Below are 21903 nucleotides of genomic sequence, written 5' to 3'. Positions count from 1 at the left end.
GAATATTCTCAGTTGCCCGTGGCAACCAATCACAGCTCCCCTTTAAAATATTCATGAGCACTGGTAAAATGAAAGCTGAGCTGTAATTGGTTGCCATGGGTAACTAGGAATATTCTGACTATCAGACAGCTTGATAAATCTGCCACATTAACTGAAGAGGTGAATGGCATTTGTGGAACAGGTTTCCCCATCAAAATCAAACTCACCCGTTCATGTCTTTCACCTGTTAGACCTCAAAACTTGTGATGCAGAGAGACGGAAGCTGACTGAGAATTGAGTCACAGAAGCTAGGTTGGCTCCCATCAGCTAGAGGCAACTACTAAAAGTCATATAATGACCTTGATATGTTACTCATTAAACATACTTCTTACAGATTTATTAAAAGATAAGGTATAAAAATCAGCTACTGCCATTTTAAAGCTTATAGTAAGTTATCTATGACTTCATTTGAAATACATACCTTGACTGCAAACTCCATATTAGTGGATTTGTGTACACACCGTTTACATACTGAATAGGTGCCTAAGCCAATGTTTTCCTTGATCACATAGCCATCGGTAATCTGAATATTGTTCCCATGTAATTGCTAGAAGAATAGTAGAAAAAAATGATAGACTTAATTCAATGAAATAATTTTTTCAAAGTAGCACAGTATGGTAAAAAAAAAAAGGGATTTCCAGGTGCAAAAGCAAACTTTCTGCATCAGCAGATCATAAATTGACAACTTGGCAAATTTAAAAAAATTCTAATTTTTTGATTTTACAAGTAATGTGTACTTAGTAATTACAAGACATATATAAAACATGATGCGTAAATCACTGAAAACTGTAGCATTTCTAGTTTTTCTTTTATTAGAAATTTATTTATCCACAAAACAAAAAGAAAACATATTGCACAAATACATGTGCTGAAGGGGACATATACATAACACCTCTTCCCTTTGTATTACCACAATATCATAATTATATATACATATTAACATGAGTATACAGTTTAAGATAAAGGAGAACTCTATTTTTCCTATTTTTCCCCAAGACCTGAACTGCCTGGAGAAAGATAAAAAACAAAAAAAACAAAAAAAACCTCCATGGTATTAAACTTTTCCCATAACTCCTCCCATTGAGCTAGCTTATTTTGATTACCTTATTGGTGCTTTCTGTCCTTTTAGTTCTTAAGTCTCTTACAGTAGAATTAGTTTTGTATATATCTTCCATCATATCAGATTATTAACAACTAGGATTTAATTCATCATTCTTTTGCTTGATCTCTCATCTCTTTGTTTAAATGTTCCATATTTTCATCGTTGGTGCCAGTCGCGTTGAACAATGATTCTTTTTAACTTTCCCTCCTGTATTTACTTTAGTTCTGTGGGTTTTCTCACCGTAATGAATTTTGGGAAGGGATATTGTTGATATTATTATTGATCCTTTTTTTTTGTTTATTCCTGGTTTTCCTAGATTTGTTTATCTTGAATCTCAGTCAATAGACTTTAACTTTATACAAGTAAATGAACAGGCCCCATTCACACGACCATCGGGGTAAAAAATATCGGCCCACTATACTTCCCCTATGTCGGCTATGGCACCTGGACTCGGTACAGTGAGCAAAATGAGTGTCACTGTTCTGAGCCATGGCTGCAAAAAAGATTTGCTTTATCTTCAGCCATTTGAACGGCCTTGTGGCTCTATTTTCTATGGAGAGGAGAGGGGCGAGCAGTGCTCACCCCTTCTAGTCTCCAGCACATCACCCGTAGGCCCGCCAGGCCGTGTGAATGCAGCCTTAATGGAACAGTAAGCTGTTACATGTCTTCTGGTTACGTTATGCATATACCGTTTTTAGCAATTGTTTACACAACACATTGCATGTACCCTCCACTTGTAGTGGAGTTCTTAAAGGCTACTGAGATACTAATGTTGAAAGTACCTCCAACTTGGTCACTACTCCCAACTAAATAATAATTTCTCAGCTTCCATGAAACATGATCCCCCGCTGGATGCCCATCTGACATTGGTGGGCGGGCGCCAATTAACCGGTCGTTGTCAATAGGAAATGACTGCAGGTGCCACAAATTCCTTCGGGATTTAGACCTGTGTTATCTTTGCGGCACAGGCAATTGGCACTTTCCCAACGTGGTAATGCACTAGCTCAGGGTCAAACAACCCTTACCCCAAAGTATGTGTATACAGTACCTGCACAATTGGATTGACTGAAGTATTGTGATCATCAGGTTGAGTATATTCCAAACTGGTTGCTACATAGCTGAATCCCCTAAAAAGATTATGTGTGTTTGCACTTGGAGGGATACCAGGTGAATCTGTAAGAAAAATGTTTTGAAAAATTAGTAACATACTGGGACATTTTATAGTGAAGGGCACAAAGACTACAGACACAACAAGGCAATTGTCTCTTTGGGAACCTACAATCTCTACTATCATAAATAATTTTTTTAGCTTTTGCAATGGCCATCAAGAGATCCAAGTACATCTCTTTCCTTTACATTTTACTTTATCGTAAAATGTTGGCAATGCTTATATTCTATGTTTTACTCCCTTTAAAAGTATAGTAGCGACCTATAAGTAATGTGTGGTAACCAGTAGTGATGAGTGGACCCACAAAAGTTCAGGTTTGACCAGACCTGAACTTGAAAATCTGTGCTGAACCCAAACCCCAGGAACACCTGCAATCGGTGCTGGCACAGATTGTGGTGGTAACCTGTTTAAATCTGTTACCGAACCACACCCACAATCACTGGTGGCCAATATGCGGTTGTTAACTGTTTAAATGCCGCTGACATTTAAATAATGCAGCTGTGAACTCCTATTATGGTGCTGCGCACTGCAATTTTAGGGAGTATCAGCACTTCCCATGACGACATTGGCATGTAAATGCCATCAATTAAAATTGTGGCATTGGCCAGTACCAGTTGCAGGTGTGTTCAGTGGAACCCAAACTTCCGATGAAGTTCGGGGTTGGGTCCAGGGGACCCAAACTTCAAAAGCTCAGTATGGATCCAAACTTTTCAGGTCCTTCTAAACACTAGATTCCAGTTTAACACAATAAATCTGTAAACATTCGAAGCATGAAAAAAGTAAAGCCATGAACCCTACTGGACACTCTTTTTGAGAGAGAGAGATAGGGGAAAACATGACACAGTTTTTAATATTATAAATGATATTTTCTGATTTATCTTTTATTTTTCCATTATTGAAGCTAGTTAAGAGCTCTTGTTTTTGTAGGACAGGGAATGATTTGTATTGATAAGATTCATAGCTACTTTTAAAGCACTTTTTATTCCATTTTCTGTATGTTTATGTGACAAATATACAGCATTCCTGACATTGATCTTTAGCTAGTATTCACAGTTTTGGGGTCATTACAAAGATTACAAATGTGTCCTGTCATATTTTGTTATTATTATGTATTTACCTATGTTAAAATGAAAATGTATGTATGAAATGATCCTCCCCCAGTTGCTGCATGGAGGACCATGGTCACTCTTGATCATAGGGGGACATTTATCAGATCTTAAGTCATTTGAAGCACACAGTGGCAGCTGGCAAAACAGAACCCTCAAGGCATTTTTCCTTCAAGTTAACTGCATTTGTAGTTTTTTCACGCTTCCCAGTACATGGCATGGAAAATTAAATACTTCCAATAGGAAGCACAATTTATTACACCGAAAACAATAACTTATAAAGCTCTGTATAAAGAAACATAAAAAAGAAACAAAGCAAAAAATGGAAACGCAAAAAAAAGAAGAAAAAAGGGCATCGGTGGGGAGGGGTTAATATTAAGTACCAACATTGAATAATTCTCTATAAAATATTGTTAAACATCTTATTCTGTCTATAAGTAAAATAGTGTATAGTTAGACAAACAGTATAATTCTTTTTATAAAGTTTATATAGTCTTGTAAATTGCATCCATAAAAGCACTGAAATGCACTGAAATGCTCCAGTAAATATGGAGTCAGTCATTCCCAACTCCCAATATACGAACAGGGGCTTTTCCAGGAAATTATCTGCCCACAGGTACACCTTTTATATTTAAAAACATGCAATTGAAGAAATGTTTGAATATGTCGGATAAATTAAATTAAATGTGAATATCCAGGTGAGAACACTGCTTTAAATAAGGAGATTAATAATGACTAACCTGTTGGTGTTCTTGAAGTGTACTCTGGATCAAAATGGAAAGTATCATCAGGCCGCCCAACAGCTGGTTTAAAAGGTGGTTTGATTTCCTTCCTGTACAGTTTCTGTAAAATATTTATGAAATATGACCATTTTGTTTTATAAAATCATATACTTTTGATATTGACTGCAGCAGAAACATCAACATTTTTTTTCATAATTAAGAATTTAATGACCTATCTTTAGATCAATTTGAGATTAGACCTGACAAGCCAACCAATCAGCTAATGCCTATATACCGTATATATTCAAGCATAAGCCTACCCGAGTATTAGCCAAAGCACCTAATTTTAGGTGCTATTGGCTCAAGCATACGCTGAGGGTGGGAAATGCATTCCCAGCCTCCCAGAATATAGCTAGCAAGCCCCCTGTAGTATATAGCCAGCCCCCTGTAGTATATAGCCAGCCGTTCCCTTGTAGTAGGGACGGGCAGACCGGGGTCAGAGTCAGCGACGTAGCAATAGGTCAAGGCAGGCATAACAGGATCAAAGTCAATAACAGAACCAAGGTCACAAAGGGAATACTGAACAATACCACGAGGCATCCAACAAGCTTTTTCTAAGGCTGTGAGGCACGAAGATCCGGCAGGGTGAGCAGGGAGAGGCTGGGTAATAAAGGATTCTGGGAAGAGCCAGCACCAATCAGCAGTGCACTGACCTTTTAAATCTTAGTGAGCCAGCGAGTACGCACCACACCGCCGCCGCAACAGGAACGAAGATAGGCAAGTGGCGTGAGCGCCGCGCTGGCAGGCATAGAGGGGCACGGGTGAGCCCACATGACACTGACGCACCAGGCAGGTCCAAACCTTGCTTCAGCTCCAGGTCAGCGCTGGGTCCGACACCAGCTTCAGATCAGTGGCAAGTGAAGAAGAAGATTGGACCTGCAGGGGGCGCTGGAATGGTAAGTATTGACTTTATTTTTTTTCTTGACTCAAATATAAGGAGAGTTTGAGAGTATAAGGAGAGTATATACAGCATACCTCCCAACTTTTGTGGAGGAGAAAGAGGGACAAAATGGCGGCGCGCGAAGCGCGCCGCGGCGATTTTTTTACCCACAGAAGCCACACCCTAGCCACGCCCCCTAACCACACCCCCTGGCCACGCCACTGCTCATACCTTCAACGCATCCACTGGCACCAATGTATATTTATGTATATAATTGGGGGGCATATTCCACTCCCCCTAGACAACGAGCATGCCCTCCTAGACAACGAGCATGTCCTCCCCTAGACAACGAGCATGCCCCCCCCAGACAACGAGCATGTCCTCCCCTAGACAACGAGCATGTCCCCCCCTAGACAACGAGCATGTCCCCCCCAGACAACGGGCATGTCCGCCCCCAGACAACGAGCATGCCCCCCCCTAGACAACGAGCATGTCCCCCCCAGACAACGAGCATGTCCCCCCCAGACAACGGGCATGTCCGCCCCCAGACAACGAGCATGCCCCCCCCTAGACAACGAGCATGTCCCCCCCAGACAACGAGCATGCCCCCCCTAGACAACAAGCATGCCCCCCCTAGACAACGAGCATGTCCCCTAGACAACGAGCATGCCCCCCCCTAGACAACGAGCATGTACCCCCCCCTAGACAACGAGCATGTACCCCCACCTAGACAACGAGAATGTACCCCCACCTAGACAACGACCATGTCCCCCCCTAGACAACGAGCATGTCCCCCCCCCCTAGACAACGAGCATGTCCCCCACCTAGACAACGAGCCTGTCCCCCCCTGTGGCTGCGTGCCCTTTTTTGTGTGTTTGTGTTATTTTTGTCTTCCAGGACCGTGCCTGCTGTGGACTGCTTCCGATTCGAAGGATTACATCGATGACCGACAGTTCTAACAAATAAAATGGTCAACGAGGGTGTGTCTGCGTTTTTTGTTCAATAAAATTTTCTGAAAACGGTGTGATTATTTATTTTTTTGCGACACTCTTCATAATTTGCCGTAGTAGTGGTGCCGGCTAGATGACGGTGCTCATTACTAAGGGCTGGCCTTAGTGTTTGCCTTAATTTTTTTGGCAAATTCACACTAACGCCCATACCATTACCCCGGTACCCACCGCCACCAGGGGTGCCGGGAAGAGCCGGGTACAAACTAGTACCTGACCGTCTATAGATGGTCAGGTAGTGGGGCGGCTGCAGGCTGTTATTGTTGCGCTGGAATAGCCCCCTAACAGTGACCTATCCCAGCTCAGTAATGGCAGGCTGCTGCTGCTTTTTTGTATCAGGCTGATTTGAAAAATAGGGGCACCCCATGCCGTTTTTTCTTCAAATTTTTGACAAAAATATGCGTGGGGTCCCCCCTTTAAAGGGGGCTCCCAGGCTGTTTCCCCCATTTTTACAAAAAAATTGGGGGGAAAAACGGCATGGGGTGCCCCCTATTTTTCAAATCAGCCAGATACAAAAAAGCAGCAGCCGCCTGCCATTACTGAGCTGGGATAGGCCACTGTTAGGGGGCTATCCCAGCGCAACAATAACAGCCTGCAGCCGCCCCAACACCTGACCATCTATAGACGGTCAGGTACTGGTTTGTACCCGGCTCTTCCCGGCACCCCTGGTGGCGGTGGGTACCGGGGTAATGGTATGGGCGTTAGTGTAAATTTGCCAAAAAAATTAAGGCAAACACTAAGGCCAGCCCTTAGTAATGAGCACCGTCACCTAGCCGGCACCACTACTACGGCAAACTATGAAGAGTGTCGCAAAAAAATAAATAATCACACCGTTTTCAGAAAATTTTATTGAACAAAAGACGCAGACACACCCTCGTTGACCATTTTATTTGTTAGAAATGTCGGTCATAGACGTAATCCTTCGAATCCGAAGCAGTCCACAGCAGGCACGGTCCTGGAAGACAAAAATAACACAAACACACAAAAAAGGGCACGCAGCCACAGGGGAGGACATGCTCGTTGTCTAGGGGTCAGGGGTAGACATGCTCGTTGTCTAGGGGGGGGGGGAATGCTAGTTGTCTAGGGGGGGGACATGCTCGTTGTCTAGGAGTCGGGGGGAGACATGCTCGTTGTCTAGGGGGGGGAATGCTCGTTGTCTGGGGGGGGGGACATGCTCGTTGTCTAGGGGGGGGGCATGCTCGTTGTCTTGGGGGGGGACATGCTCGTTGTCTAGGGGTCAGGGGGAGACATGCTCGTTGTCTAGCAGGGGGAAATGCTCGTTGTCTAGGGGGGGAAATCCTCGTTGTCTAGGGGGGGGACATGCTCGTTGTCGCAGTAAAGGGGAGGGGTCCTATGGAGCGCAGTAAAGGGGAGGGGTCCTATGGAGCGCAGTAAAGGGGAGGGGTCCTATGGAGCGCAGTAAAGGGGAGGGGTCCTATGGAGCGCAGTAAAGGGGAGGGGTCCTATGGAGCGCAGTAAAGGGGAGGGGTCCTATGGAGCGCAGTAAAGGGGAGGGGTCCTATGGAGCGCAGTAAAGGGGAGGAGTCCTATTGAGCGCGCAGTGAAAGCCATAAAAAACACATTTGATATTTTCCTTCCCGCTTCCCAGTACAGGGCCTGGAATATTTAATACTGTCACTAGGAAGTATAATTTGTTACGCAGAAACAGGCCGCACACAGCTCTGTACGTGGAAAAATAAAAAAGTTATTGATTTTTGAAAGTGGGGAGTGAAATATGGAAACGCAAAAATTGTTCCGTCAGAGTAATGGATCAGGCGGCCGTGTATGACCATTCTGCTCCATTACCGTCATAGAGCGATGACATGGACCTTATGTGGACCCCAACAGACCCCTTGTTTTCATGATCTATGGGGGTCACATCACTGAAACCCCCACACATCAGCAGGTTAAGCCCTGTCCTATGGATAGGGCCTAACTTGTATTTGTGGGAAAACCCCTTTAACCCCTTAACGCTCTGCGCCGTAGCTCTACGACGCAGAGAGTATAAGGAGTGTATGAAGAGGGCTCACGGGCTGAGTCTTCTTCATACAAGGTGGGGGGTTTTGCATGTTGCAGAAAACCCCCACCGCTAATAACCGCAGTCGGTCATTGTCGCCGGCAAAGTCTTTTTTACGATCGCTGTGCCCCCGAACGTCATCGGGGGCGGCGATCGTTTGCCGTGGTAGCCTCGGGTCTTCTTTTGACACGAGGCTACATGGCTTCTGCAGGTTCGTTACAATGAGCCAGAAGTATTGCAGTATATGGTAGGAGCGATCTGACCATCTAGGGTTAATGTACCGTAGATGGTCTAAGAAATAGTGGAAAAAAAAGAAAAAACAGGTTTTAAAAATAAAAAAAATTTATAAAATATTAAAAATTCTAATCACCTCCCTTTCCCTAGAACGGATATAAAACATAATAAACAGTAAAGATCACAGACATATTAGGTATCGCCGCGTCCCAAAATGCCCGATCTATCAAAATATAAAAACGGTTACGGGCGGCGGTGACCTCCGAGGCGGGAAATGGCGCCCAAATGTCCGAAATGCGACTTTTACACCTTTTTACATCACATAAAAAATGAAATTAAAAATGATCAAAATGTCGCACAGACCTCAAAATGGTAGCAATGAAAACGTCGGCTCATTTCGCCAAAAATGACCCCACCCCCAGCTCCGTGCACCGAAATATGAAAAAGTTATTAGCGTCAGAAGATGGCAAAAATTTTTTTTTTTTTTTTTTTGCACACATGCGTTTAATTTTTGAAAATGTATTAAAACACAATAAAACCTATAAATCCGGTATCACCGCGATCGCACCAAACCAAAGAATAAAGCTGAGGTGTTATTTTGAGTGCACAGTCAAAGTCGAAAAAACTGAGCCCACAAGAACGTGACATGTGCGGTTTTTTAAAAAATTTTTTCCACATTTGGAATTTTTTGCAGCTTCGCAGTACACGGCATGTTAAAATAAATAACATTACGGGAAAGTAAAATTTGTTACGCACAAAATAAGCCCTCACACAGCTCTGTACACGGAAAAATGAAAAAGTTATGGATTTTTGAAGTTGGAGAGCGAGAAATGAGAGAAAAACCCTGCGTCCTTAAGGGGTTAAGGGATTAAGTATATGGTACAATAAAAGCAGAATAGAAGGGCACTGGGGGGGTTAGGGATGGGGGCAGGGGGTCTATGGAGGAAAGTGTTTAACCCTTTAGCTGCTGCCTGCAGTCACTGTAGAGTACCTGTTATCACACTGCAGCAGCTGCACACACTCGGCTCTGCTTCATCAGACGAACTTCAGTGAGGAGCAGGAGGAGGTGGGGGCAGGGAACCATTGATGTAGCAGTGCTGGAGAGTTCCTGCCTGCACGGAGGATGATCCCCTGGGGCTGCTGTGCAGGGGCAGTGCAGAGAACATGACACTCTGCACTGCTCCATCCATCCATCCATCCATGTGCCTGCAAGTGGCAGCCTGAGGACAGGGAGGGCTCTGCCTCCCAGGGGAGGGGATGGGGGAGGTGCCGGCTCTGCAGCAGACAGCCCGGGAGCTGGAGAGGAGGAGGACGCTGTACCCCGCCCCCTGGCTTCTCTGTATCCTGAGCAGGACGGGGGCGGGACTCGGGGGCGGGACTCGGGGGCGGGACAAAACGGAAAAATCCGTGAAACCGCAAAAAAACCGGGACTTTCACTTAACGGTCCGTGCAGGCGGGACAAGGGTTAAAAAACGGGACTGTCCCGCCCAAAACGGGACGGTTGGGAGGTATGTATACAGTAATAATTTTTTATGCATAAAAGTAAGAGTGAAGAAAATGCTCTCCCTACTTTGTGCCATTGTCACTATCCTGTACAAACGGATACACTTTGTCTGCTCAAAATACAACCAAAACATCCACAAAATTGTGCTGCTATAAAGTACACACAATGCTGCTATATACACTGCATGTAACTATTGCTGCAAAACAATATAAATTGATAGTAATAAAAGAAAAGGATAAACCACAAGTTATATTACTTCAAAGTATTAAAGGAGTTGTACAACAATAACTATTTATTCAGGAGACATAGGGGGTACAATAAATGAGACCCCACTCATAAAAAAAATGGGTCCTCTGATTCTGCATAATTGTCTTAAAGACTGTTTTCCTTTTCAGTTACAGTTTAATCTTTGTGATCCATATTGACTTACATTCCAGTCTATTGTCAGAAAAAAGGAATGCCGTTTTATTTCTTCAACTCCATCAATTCCGGCACCTGCAAAGAAGTGTATTACACAGAAATATAGATATATTACTATAGAAATGTATTATTGATAAGGTTTTACAAAGACGTTAGACTAAAAGAAGCATGTCAATTACATCCTATTAAGGCTTCCTGTGCAATACAACATTCCCATATGTCATTGGCATAGTTCCACGCACAACCACCAATGACAGAAGAACTGGACTGCCCGACCCGCAAACACCAGCAGGAATAGGACCTGCGCTATAATTTGTGGCTTTGTGGCAGTTTTGTAATAGTTTAGGCAGTTCATTACATTTTATCTAGTTGTTATGCTAAAAATCAAACATAGATATATATTTTTACATACCCACACAAGGTGATAACATTTTATGGGGAATAACAACATGGATTTACAGTACACACTTCAATTAAAACATTTTTTTTGTTTTAACATGAGAAGATATTTAGCTTACTCTAACACAATGAAACCGCTATGACAGGTCACAAGTCAAACATTCAACCATTTGATTTTTAGGGTGACATAAGCAAAAGGTGTTTGGTTATTGTGATTTTTGGGGGAATAAATGAGGGTAGTTGATTTTTGCCAGCATTGATTTCTTCAAATCTCCAGTGTCTAAAAACTGTTAACAATATGAGCACACAATTTATTTTGACATCACTAAGGCTTGTTTGCTATTGCAAATGGCCCATCCATAGTTTTCTCTTTTTTGTTTTTGGAATGTCAATGATAATTCTGAATTTTTATTATACTCACTTGACCTACTTTATTATGTGCCAAGATCAATGTGTCAGAAAAACCAAGCACATAAGGTAATGTTACAGAAATTAACTGCTAAAATGTTCTGTCCCCACATAAGGTGAATGAAGGTGTAACTGGCTGGTGAATAGTGACTTGGAGACTTTCCTACCTTCGTTTCCAGAATGTGGAGCAGACAGGACCAGAGCAAGCTCAGCTTCAGTAGATTTAGATGCAGTAACATAGTGATGTGAATTGAGACTTGGATGGCACTATAGCAGGGGTCAGGAACCTTTTTGGCTGAGAGAGCCACATATTTTGAAATGTTATTCCGTAAGAGCCGTACAATATGCACTTGCCTCCCAGTAGATAGGTAGCCCCAGCACATGCCTCCCAGTAGATAGGTAGCCTTAGCACACGCCTCCCAGTAGATAGTTAGCCCCAGAACACACTTACAGTAGATAGCTAGCCCCAGCACATGCCTCCCAGTAGATAGGTAGCCCCAGCACACGCCCCCAGTAGATAGGTAGCCACAGAACACGCCTCCCAAGTAAATAGGTATCCCCAGCTCATGCCTCCAAGTAGATAGGTAGCCCCAGCACATGCCTCCCAGTAGATAGGTAGCCCCAGCACATGCCTCCCAGTAGATATGTAGCCCCAGTAATACCTTCCAGTAGATAGGTAGCCACAGCACATGCTTCCCAGAAGATAAGTAGCCCCAGCACATGCCTCCCAGTATATAGGTAGCCCCCGAACATGCCTCCCAGTAGATAGGTAGCCACAGCAGATGCCCCCAAGTAGATGGGTATCCCCAGCACATGCACCCCCAGTATATAGGTAGCCACAGCACATTCTTCCCAGAAGATAGGTAGTCACAGAAAAAAAAAAAGAATATTCACCTACCTGCGCTCCCTGCAGCCAGCTCCTCATCAATCCCACGCTCTTCTTTTTGACCGAGGCTTAGACAATGGTGGCAATGGTGCCTTGGTTGGTCAAAAGACTTAGGCAGCGGTAACATCGCTGCCTGTGTCCTGTGATCAGTCTAAGACACACTAGAGCCATTACTATTTATTAAAAATCTGTCTGAGAGCCAGGTACAGCCAACAAAAGAGCCATATATGGCTCCCTACCCCTGCACTATAGGGACTGATACAGTATTGTGGTTAGCTCTGTAATTGTTTATGCTGTAGATACAGCTGATCTATTTGCTGCTCTGAAATTGATGCATCAGTAGCTTATAACACATGTGTCCCAGTCACGGTTAACCTAAAATGGCTGCCACAAAACTTAACCAGGGAACAGGGCTCCAAAAACGGCCGCTTAAAAACTTTATGAACACGAGCGAGCAGAGGGAGTGCATGTAACTCCTGGCCAGCAGATGGCAACGTAGCATCAACACATATAATATATAACAAGAATGCAGAACAGAGTCCAGTTATATGCACTGCTGAATACCAATATATAGATTGCGAAAACAGCATATTCCTTGTCTGAAATTCCCTTAGGGCAGTGATGGCAAACCTTTTAGAGGCCGAGTGCCGAAACTACAACAAAGACCCACTTATTTATCGTAAAGTGCCAACACAGGAATTTAATTTATGATTTATACTCCCTTCTCTGTCACAGTTTTCATTGATACCAGCACCCTTAAAGCAGACACCAATAAAGCAGAAAATAGTCCCAGGTAGAGCTGTCACTATAAAATATCTCTGTGCACAGCAAGTCCTGGGCTGTCTGGGACTGCAGGAAGATACCTGGAGTCATCTCTGGTGATGGCCTGAGTGCCCACAGAAAGGGCTCTGAGTGCCACCTCTGGCACCAGTGCCATAGGTTAGCCATCACTGCCTTAGGGGATTTTACTAGGAACTAATGTCTATAGCATATAGGCTAAAACCTGTAACAAAACATGTTAGAATGCAATATAACACACTTGTAATCCGGTTACTGAACTCAGGGACAATATCCATGGAATAAAGTTCAGTCCTGCAGTAACATTCTCAATGGGCAGTATAAGAATGAGCTTGTTGATTGGCCTTGCAAATGTTTTAGGCTTAAAGGGGTATTCTCGTCTGGGCATTCACATTCAGTTTCACTAATCTTCCATTTATAAACATTTCTTCAATTGGATGTTATTAAAAAAAATGTTCCTGTGTGAAGATAATTTCTCATAAATGTAGTCATGTTGTCCCTTAGAAACGAGATGGCTTCCTCGGTTACGGCCACCCCACACTCTGGCAGTATGACATGTAGTAACACCCGGACACTTCATATACAAAAACTATTTGTTTCTTTGTGCAATCCCTCCAGCAGAGGTGGTCGTACCCGAGGAAGCTATCCCGTTTCTAAGGGACCATATGACTACATTTATGAGAAATTATCTTCACACAGGAACATTTTTTTTAATAACATCTAATTGAAGAAATGTTTATATATGGCAGATTTATCAAACTGAATGTGAATGCCCAGGCGAGAATACCCCTTTAACCTTTCTGGAGATCTTCAACTCCACCTTCCGATTCTTGCCATCTTTGCTGGGAAGAACTTTTGTGGCTAGTCACATAGGCCAGTCAATCCTTTCAGTTTGTTGTTCCTTCATTAACACAAGGTCTCCTCCTTTCAGATTTGGTTTGTAGCGTTTCCATTTTCTTCTTCCTTGAACAATTACAAGATACTATTTTTGCCATCTGTCCAGAAGTCTGCTAAGTATTTTACATGTTTCCACTGATTTTTGGTGGATGTTCGCATGTGTATAATCTCTACTTTGTGTGGATTTCCAGTCTTCTGGGTGAGAAGAGTAGCTGGAGTTAAAATCAGGCTGGATGCATCAAGGTTTCTGTCAACTCTATGTGAATGGCACACACCCTCATGCAAGCCATCTTTTGGTGTAACTGTTTTCCCCTGCACACATTGATACAGTAAGTGTTCAACAGACTTCTTCATGCCTAAAATCCAAAAGCCTGCAGACCATAACTTGCCCTCAGTAATCTGCCTGCCTTAGTGTTCCATCTTTTCATAGTGGCTGATCATGATGTTTGATGGGAATGATGAGAGGATTTTGCTCTGCAACTCCCAGGCCAGCTTGATTCCAATTGACCACCAACCTTTAGCAAACCAAAACTGTCCATAACTGGATTTAAATTGACAATAGCGCTTTTCGCTGGAACATGCTGTTTGTTATGCAAACTTATCCTTCTGCATTGGCAGACATGCCAACCATGACAATTCTTATCTCCAGGCATATATCCTGCATAGTATCTTGCAATATGCACTAACCTTGCGATAGTTCTGACGAGTCACAACAAACCGGATGAAAAAGCGCTGGAAACCGAGGCTGAAGGTTAGCTTTGTCCCATTGACTAATGCACCAACTTCAGTGCAGATTTCTGGATCATTATCCAGATCCTGGATCCTGAAGACCTCCTAGGCCTAGTGGCATGATCTGCTGGATTAAGCTCAGATGTTACATAGTGCCATTGTCCAGGTTAAAGTACCTGATTCTCTATATGCGGTTACTGACGTACACATAAAATCGTTAGGTCTGATTGAAGATGCAACCTAAAATGACCTTTCTGTTAGTGTAGTATTGGACCTAGTCTATGTCAGCACCTGATTCTTGCTGTATGAAGTCTGCAGTCTCTCTAACACGGACCCACACAGTTCAAGTTTGGGAGTAGTGTGGCCCGGCTTGGGAGCTAGTGTAGCTCTGCTGAAAACAAACCCAAAATAAACTTGACTGTTGTGTGCTGCCACCTTCAGGTAGGCAACAGCTGCTATGGCCTCTGTGGAAGCATCCGAGAACACAGATTTCCTGGACAGTCCACCTGTGCAAAGAAATTTAGGCCTGAGGTGGGATTTGGCATCCGACTCCTTCGGCTTTCAAGTAAGTTGTGCAGACAAACCATTTACAAAATGTAGAGTCCTGTCAGTGATGAACAAGCTAAACGATCCACTTGGATTTGTAGTGCCCATTACCATGCAAGGGAAATCCGGATTGAGACTTTCTGAAACCATCAAGGATTGGAATGCTCCACTTTCTTTTGATAAAGAGCAAAAATGGGAAGTTTGGAAGCAATTTCTGCATGCTTTTTATCAAATCTGCATCCCAAGAGGTGCTATGCAAATACCTCACTTGCTGCTAGCACAAGGAAGTTTATGCCCTTAAATCCAGGTGCATGATCAAGGCTCTCAAGACAGCAAGACAATTTTGTGTAGTCAGAGTTTAGCTTCGTTCAACATGTTTTGAGTCAATCAATTGCAGTAGGTAATGATTTGAGTCCATAGTCTACATAGAAGTTCCTGTCTACAAAGTCTCTGGCATGTGTTCCATACTTGGAGTCTCCTTCTCCAGCAGTTCTGCGGAGGCCGTAGGTCGCTACAGCCGGTGAAAGGCTGTTCTTAAATACATGCTCCTGCATGCGATACTTCACCATCTCCTTACTGGTGTCATTGTCCTTCTACCACAGGAACTCGAGGAAATTCCTGTGTCCTCTCTATGAAACAGTGAAACATCTGCAGTGATGGCAACAGGCTCTTTCCTGAACCTCATCAAGACTCTAACTGTGTAATTTGTCAGATTTTAACCTGTGAAAAGGACATTATTAAGAGATACACCTTGATGTTTCTCTTTCACCTTATAGTGAAGAGGGCAATATTCCGGTATATGTAATATTGATCCAAGCATACATTTCTTATGACTACTCAGAAATACAATTTCGGCATCTACTCGGTATAACACTGGCCAGGTGCCTTAGGTGTGGTTGGTGAATTCCAGGGTAGAAATCTCATCCCTGTGATAAGGCATTAGGTCACATTCGATCAGTGTAGGTAGGGGTATTTCTTTATCCCTGTTGGTAGGAGCAGCGATGAATCTCTGTGCTCTTCTGCTGCAAGTCTCTATGTTGCCTGAGCAGGTATTTAAGATACAGGGTTTAGTAGGTCCTTTAAACCAAAAGGCTTCAAAGAGCTTAGATCCAGCTAGGGACCACTTCCTTTGGTCATCAATTATTGCATACATTTTTACAGCCTTTTTGGGTTGTTGATTTGGGAAAACCTTGATTAGACATATTCTGGCAGAATATTTGTCTGTTTGATTCCCCCTGTATACCTCAAAGCATGAGCAGGAAACATCTGTGGTAGAGTTAGCGGGTCCCTGGGGCCCCCCGCCATGGCTTGGAGCGGGGGGCTGGTGAATCACTGGCGAGTGGGGTTAGGTGCATAGCTGTGGCATGTCTCTCATTGTGACACTCCTCACACTCAATGGCACAATACAGTCATGCCATGTATGGGTTTGTATCTAAATCTTCTGCATTTGTTTAGTGAGTGTGTTTTTTAAAATGGGACATTCACAATTGAAGGACTTATCTCCTGAGTTAGTATGGCGTTTACCTGTGGGTATTGCAGGTGGTGGCAGGTTAGTCACTTTTACTGTTCTTAAAGTCTCTGTTTTTGTGTGATGCCTTCACACCTTGATGCTGACGTAGATGTAGTTTTGATCTCCACAAAATCGATACAGGGGTCAATCCTCATCTGGGCCAGTTCATCAAATAACCTGAAATGAAATGGGGGGAAGCTGACATCATGGGGCACATTTACTTACCCGGTTCCTCGGAGTTCCTGGAAGTACATAGTCCGCCCGGAATGCACTCTGCCGCGATTCACTTAGATTGTGCACCAGATTTCCTGCATCTGACGCTTCCTCGCTGAGGTCCGCCGGAGTTCACCATCTTCTTCCCAGTGCATGTAAGTGCTTGGCTTGTGACACAATCCATCGGATCGTACGACGGCCCCCCCCCCCAATTTGTGCCGCACAATTGTACCAAAATCCGATCGCGTGCGCCAAAATATGCTTTTAAATATCTGTCCCAGCGGTGCAAATCGGAAATTGTCGTGATATCCTACGAAAGTGCCCTTAGTAAATGAGCCCCCATGTGTCTGCAGCGCTCTGCACAGTCGTCGAATTTTGAGACTGGTGTTGATCAGCTCCCTGATAACCATGTACCTAGTGAATTCCGATATATCAGCTTTCTCACTGCTTGTTGCCGTGTCAACTTGTTTTAGCCCTTTCTCTGTCTACTGATTCTGCTTTGATCAGCTCCGCTAAGGCTTTATCAATATTAGAGTCTTTTAAGAAGGTAATGTACCTTGCCAACAGTCACTTATTTCTTTGGTGTGCTGCATTCAGCCGTGCAACAGTGTCTTGTAGACTCTCAGCATTAACTTTGAAGGATTGAAAGTCTGACATGAAGGAGGTAACTAATTCCCATCACTCTTCCAGGTTATCTCAAAGCTCATCTTTTGTAGTGTTATAGCTTTCAATGACTTTTAGTGTCGGTTTGACACTGTTGTCGTGCAACCTGGTCTGATGGAAGTGTGATTTCCTTTTCCTTCTCTTCAAAATCATCAGAATCAGCACATTTAGGCTTTGTTTTATCACTGGGCCATTTTGCATAGCTCCCAACCGTCCCGATTTTGCCGGGAAAGTCCCGTTTTTCTTACCTCTGCCCCGCGTCACAGGCAGCTATGAGATTGTCACAGATTTTCCCCCCAGGTCCCGCTGTGTCCCGGCGCTGTGTCCGCATAGTAAATACTTTGAAAGCCAGAACTCACAGTACAGAATGGCTTCTACAGACATCGGGCAGGGAATCCTTTTCAGAGAAGTGTCGGGTTAGCGGAGAGAGCAGGGACCACTTCATCAGGTCAGATCAGTATCTGTCCATATATGGTCTCCAGGGCTTCCCCAGACACAAGCTCTTTATTTAATTAAATTAAATAAAGTTTTGCCCAGGCTGAGATTCGAACCTGGGACCCTCTGCACTGTAGATAGGAGCCTTAACTAACTGAGCTATAAGCCCAGTGATACAGAGCTGAGGATTTCTGGTAACTAAGAAGTGTTATCTGCCAGTGTTACACTGTGACACAGACTTACTGCCCTGAAATATAGAGAGGGATCTTCTCAGGGGTTATTATTGTAATTATTGAGACTATTATTATTATTATAAATTTTATTATTTTTATTATTATGGAGATGATTATTAATAATAGTAAAAATAATAATAATAATCTCCATAATAGTCTCAATAATTACAATAATTTCTGAGAAGATCCCTCCCTATATACCAAGGCATTAAATCTGTGTCACAGTGTAACAGTAGTCATAGTTCTTAGTTACCAAAATTCTGTACCTAGATAATCACAGAGGTTATAGCTCAGTTGGTTGAGGTGCTGTGACATTATTGTACATGGACACTGCAGGTTCTGGGTTCAAGTCCCAATGAGGATAATTTTCTGACCCTAGTCAATAGCCTCTCACAAAGCCAAATCAGTTCCCTATGCTGTACTGAGGAGACCCAACCAGGTCTAAACTGTGCTGTCTACAGTTTGGAATCTGTTCCTTATGTATCTCTTTGGGGAGATGGTGGTGGAGGGCAGAATGTCACCGTCGTTAAGGCAAATGATCACGATCCTGTACAAACAGAAGGGAGAGAGGTGTGACCGCAAGAATTGACGTCCCATCTCGCTCCTCAACGTGAACTACAGATCCTGGCCAAGGTCCAAGCAAACAGATTGAAGGTCATCATGGGGAAAATCATCCACTCGGATCAGACCTGCAGCATCCGAGGCCACAGGATTGCAGACAGTTTAGCCCTCATGAGAGATGCGGTACACTACATCAGAACACACCACGTCCATGCAGCCCTGGTCAGCTTTGATCAAAAGAAGGCCTTCAATGAGTCTTGCGTGAATTTATGGGTAAAGTACTGCACAAGCTTGGTCTGGGGAAAAAGTTCTGTCAACCTGATGTATTCTGACATTTGCAGCACGGCGTTGTGAACGGCTGGAAAACTAACCCCTTTCCTATCCTCTCGAGTTAGACAAGGCTCTTTCACCTCTTCTCTTTGTTTGTGTTATAGAGCTCTTTGCAGAATCTATCAGGATGAGAGGGATCACCGCACCAGGACCATGACAAGCCAAGGTCAAGTACTCACTCTACATGGACGACATGACCGTCTTCTATGCTGAAAAGCATTCAGTGATGGTGCTCGCTCAGATCTGCAAGCAGTTGTGATAAACTTTGGGGGAAAAGTCAACTGCAAGAAGTCGGAAGTCATGATTTTGTGTTTTTTATGAAAAAGTGAAAATTTGCACCTAAAGTTCTAAGCTTCATTACATCCTACAAAAATGAGAGAATGCATAAAAACCATGTCAACATAAAGCAAACATTCAATAAATGTTAGTTATTAAGTTATTTTGCTGTTATGTGAAAAAAGTTGAACATTTTGAATTTTAAAAAACAAGAATTTTTCCAAATTTTCACCAAATATCACGGTTTTTTTTTCATAAACGCAAAACAAACCACCAAAACATGAAGTAAAATGTGTCTAGAGAAAACAATGTCAAAATCACTTATATGTTAAGGTGTTCCAAAGTTATAACCACTTATAGTGAAACAGAGGAGATTTGAAAAATGGAAGGTGTCAGGAAGGTGAAAAGTGGCTTCAGCGGCAAGGGGTTAAATACCTTTTGCACTGCATAAAACAGAAAAGTGAATAAAACATTTAATAACATATCCATAGTTTGTTTATCATACATACCCAACCTGTTAATCGGATTTCTTTTAAATAGAGCTCGAAGAAGGCATTGGGCATCACAACTTAAAAACTGAGGCATTCCTAGTTTGGCTCTGAAAAAAAAACAGTTGCAATAACATTAATAATTTGAAATTCCATACAAGCTTGACAAAATATAACATAACATCAGTTTTCTATTTTCCAAGTTAAAAGAAAAAAACATAGAAAGGGGATCACAATAAAGTGTTATGTTATAGAAAATGTATCAAAAAGAAAGTTGTAAAATGTTAAAACAGATTCAGGTTTCTGTAGAAGCCATCACAGTTTCTATTTGCAATAACCAATTAACACTAAGCGTAATGTGTGAATACACCTTCTCTCTCCAAAGCAGGTGATATAAACCAGTATGTTAAAGTCTGTGAACAAATTGAAGAACTTTAAGAACATTTAAGAAATGAACAATAACTTTTCTAAACATTACTTACCATTGCTACAAAATATTAAAGTAAGGGTAAACAGGTCCAAAAGTGTTTTGATTACACTGTGTCACCCACTTACAGATGAATGTCCACCCATTGTTTGAGAAGACTCCACCTTCAAATTGTCTTGGAATCCGAAAGGTTTGCAGAATTTAACAAATCACATAAATGCGGAAAGTAATTAGTTTCCTCAATAAATACTGGAAGTGACTCATATTCTTTGTTCAATTTTATCTTTTTTTAAAAAAATCTGATCTTTTATTTGGTCAAATGTATGCAGAAATACAGAAAAAAATTATTCATGCATAGTGGCTGTATTGTTCATAATAATAATAATAATCTTTATATAGCGCCATCATAATTTGTAGTTCTTTACAACTCATATTGATCCTTCCTCTCTTGATGCCAGTTCTGTGAAAAATCTTTCCTTATTTTCAAACCTTTTTTTAATTTAAATACCATATTTATACTGCAGTTTTTCAAGCAAATTTAGGTGCCTTAATTGTTGCATCTTTTAAAAGGGGCCAATGTTTTGTCTAGTTATCACCATTTCCAGGCAATCATTTCTAATAAAAAAGGCATAAAAAAATAAACATGTTCATACATTGCATGATCGAGTTGCATGATTTTGTATGAAACACACTACAGAGTTCTACAGTACAGCTCAATATGACATACTTTTAAGAAAAGAGCTCTGTGTCTAAATTGATCACTATATAGGTACATAGATTTGCACACACAAAAATTCCACTTTACATAGGTATAATATTACTGGTATAAATTACCTGCTTTTAGCAAAGAAGACTCTAGAAGACAGTTTATGTAAGTGTAGCAAATAATACACTGGATGTTTGATACTTTTTCCTCCCTTTGCTCTCTTTCTCATTTGCTGCCATAGCCTGTAAACTACCTAGCAGTTAGGAGAGGTAGTGGGACGGGCCCGGTGGCATATCATTAAGAAATTATAATTCGGCTGTCCCTCCCATCCCACTACTTTTCCAGACAGCAGCTGACCACACTGGCATGGTACAACCGCCTCACATACTTTCTTCTTACTGGTGACGCCACCACCACATCCCGACCCCACATTACAGGCAACGACACACGGGCTGAGCCCTCTCCATAGCCAGTGAGCTTTTGCTGCATATACCCACTGGTAACACCAGTGATTGCTGGCATTAAAAAGCCAGCGGTCCTACCATATTGGCTTAGATCGTCCCTCCCCGTGACGTCATCATTTCTTACAATGTGCGATTTGCACCTTAGAATAGATAATGTGGAAAATTCCCATATGGCAGTATATGGTAGGATCAGTCAGACAACCTATGGTTAATATGGTTAAAGTACCCTAGGGGGTAAATAAATGTTAAAAAGTTAGAAAAAGAAATTAAATAAAAAAGCATAAAGATTCAATCCCCCCGCCTTTCCCTAGAACTGATATCATAAACATGTTAGGTATAGCTGCGTCCCAAAATCTCCAATTTATCAAAACAGTTATTCCCAGCTTTTAACCCCGTAACAGAAAGAGTTCAAAATGGAAGCATTGAAAACGCAAAAAATTACACCACAAACAGCTCCGTACACTGAAGTATGAAAAAGTTATTAGCACCAGAAGAAGGCAAAATGAAGATTTTTTTTTTTGTACAGGAGGTTTTAATATTTGCAAATGTATGAAAACATTATAAAACCTATATAAATTTGGTATCCCTGTGATCGTACCGACCCAAAGCATTAAGGATGTCATTAGGGACACAAAGTGAAAGCCGTAAAATCCAAGCCCACAAGAAAATAAAGCA

General features: G+C 42.4%; 1 protein-coding gene across 1 annotated transcript in view; it reads right to left on the bottom strand.

Annotated features, from left to right (window-relative positions):
- RPS6KA2 (ribosomal protein S6 kinase A2) overlaps positions 1-21903 on the bottom strand; it is a 123465-nt gene that overhangs the window by 37586 nt on the left and 63976 nt on the right. The window contains exons 10-14 of the mRNA XM_072141275.1: positions 19653-19741; positions 10270-10334; positions 4156-4258; positions 2190-2314; positions 461-586 (exon numbers count right to left, since the gene is read on the bottom strand). Coding sequence (XP_071997376.1) covers positions 461-586; positions 2190-2314; positions 4156-4258; positions 10270-10334; positions 19653-19741 — 508 coding nt within the window. The remainder of the gene's footprint in view (positions 1-460; positions 587-2189; positions 2315-4155; positions 4259-10269; positions 10335-19652; positions 19742-21903) is intronic.

Source organism: Engystomops pustulosus, chromosome 3 (assembly GCF_040894005.1).
Source record: "Engystomops pustulosus chromosome 3, aEngPut4.maternal, whole genome shotgun sequence".
NCBI lineage: Eukaryota > Metazoa > Chordata > Amphibia > Anura > Leptodactylidae > Engystomops > Engystomops pustulosus.
This window is presented reverse-complemented; position numbering and strand designations above follow the sequence as displayed.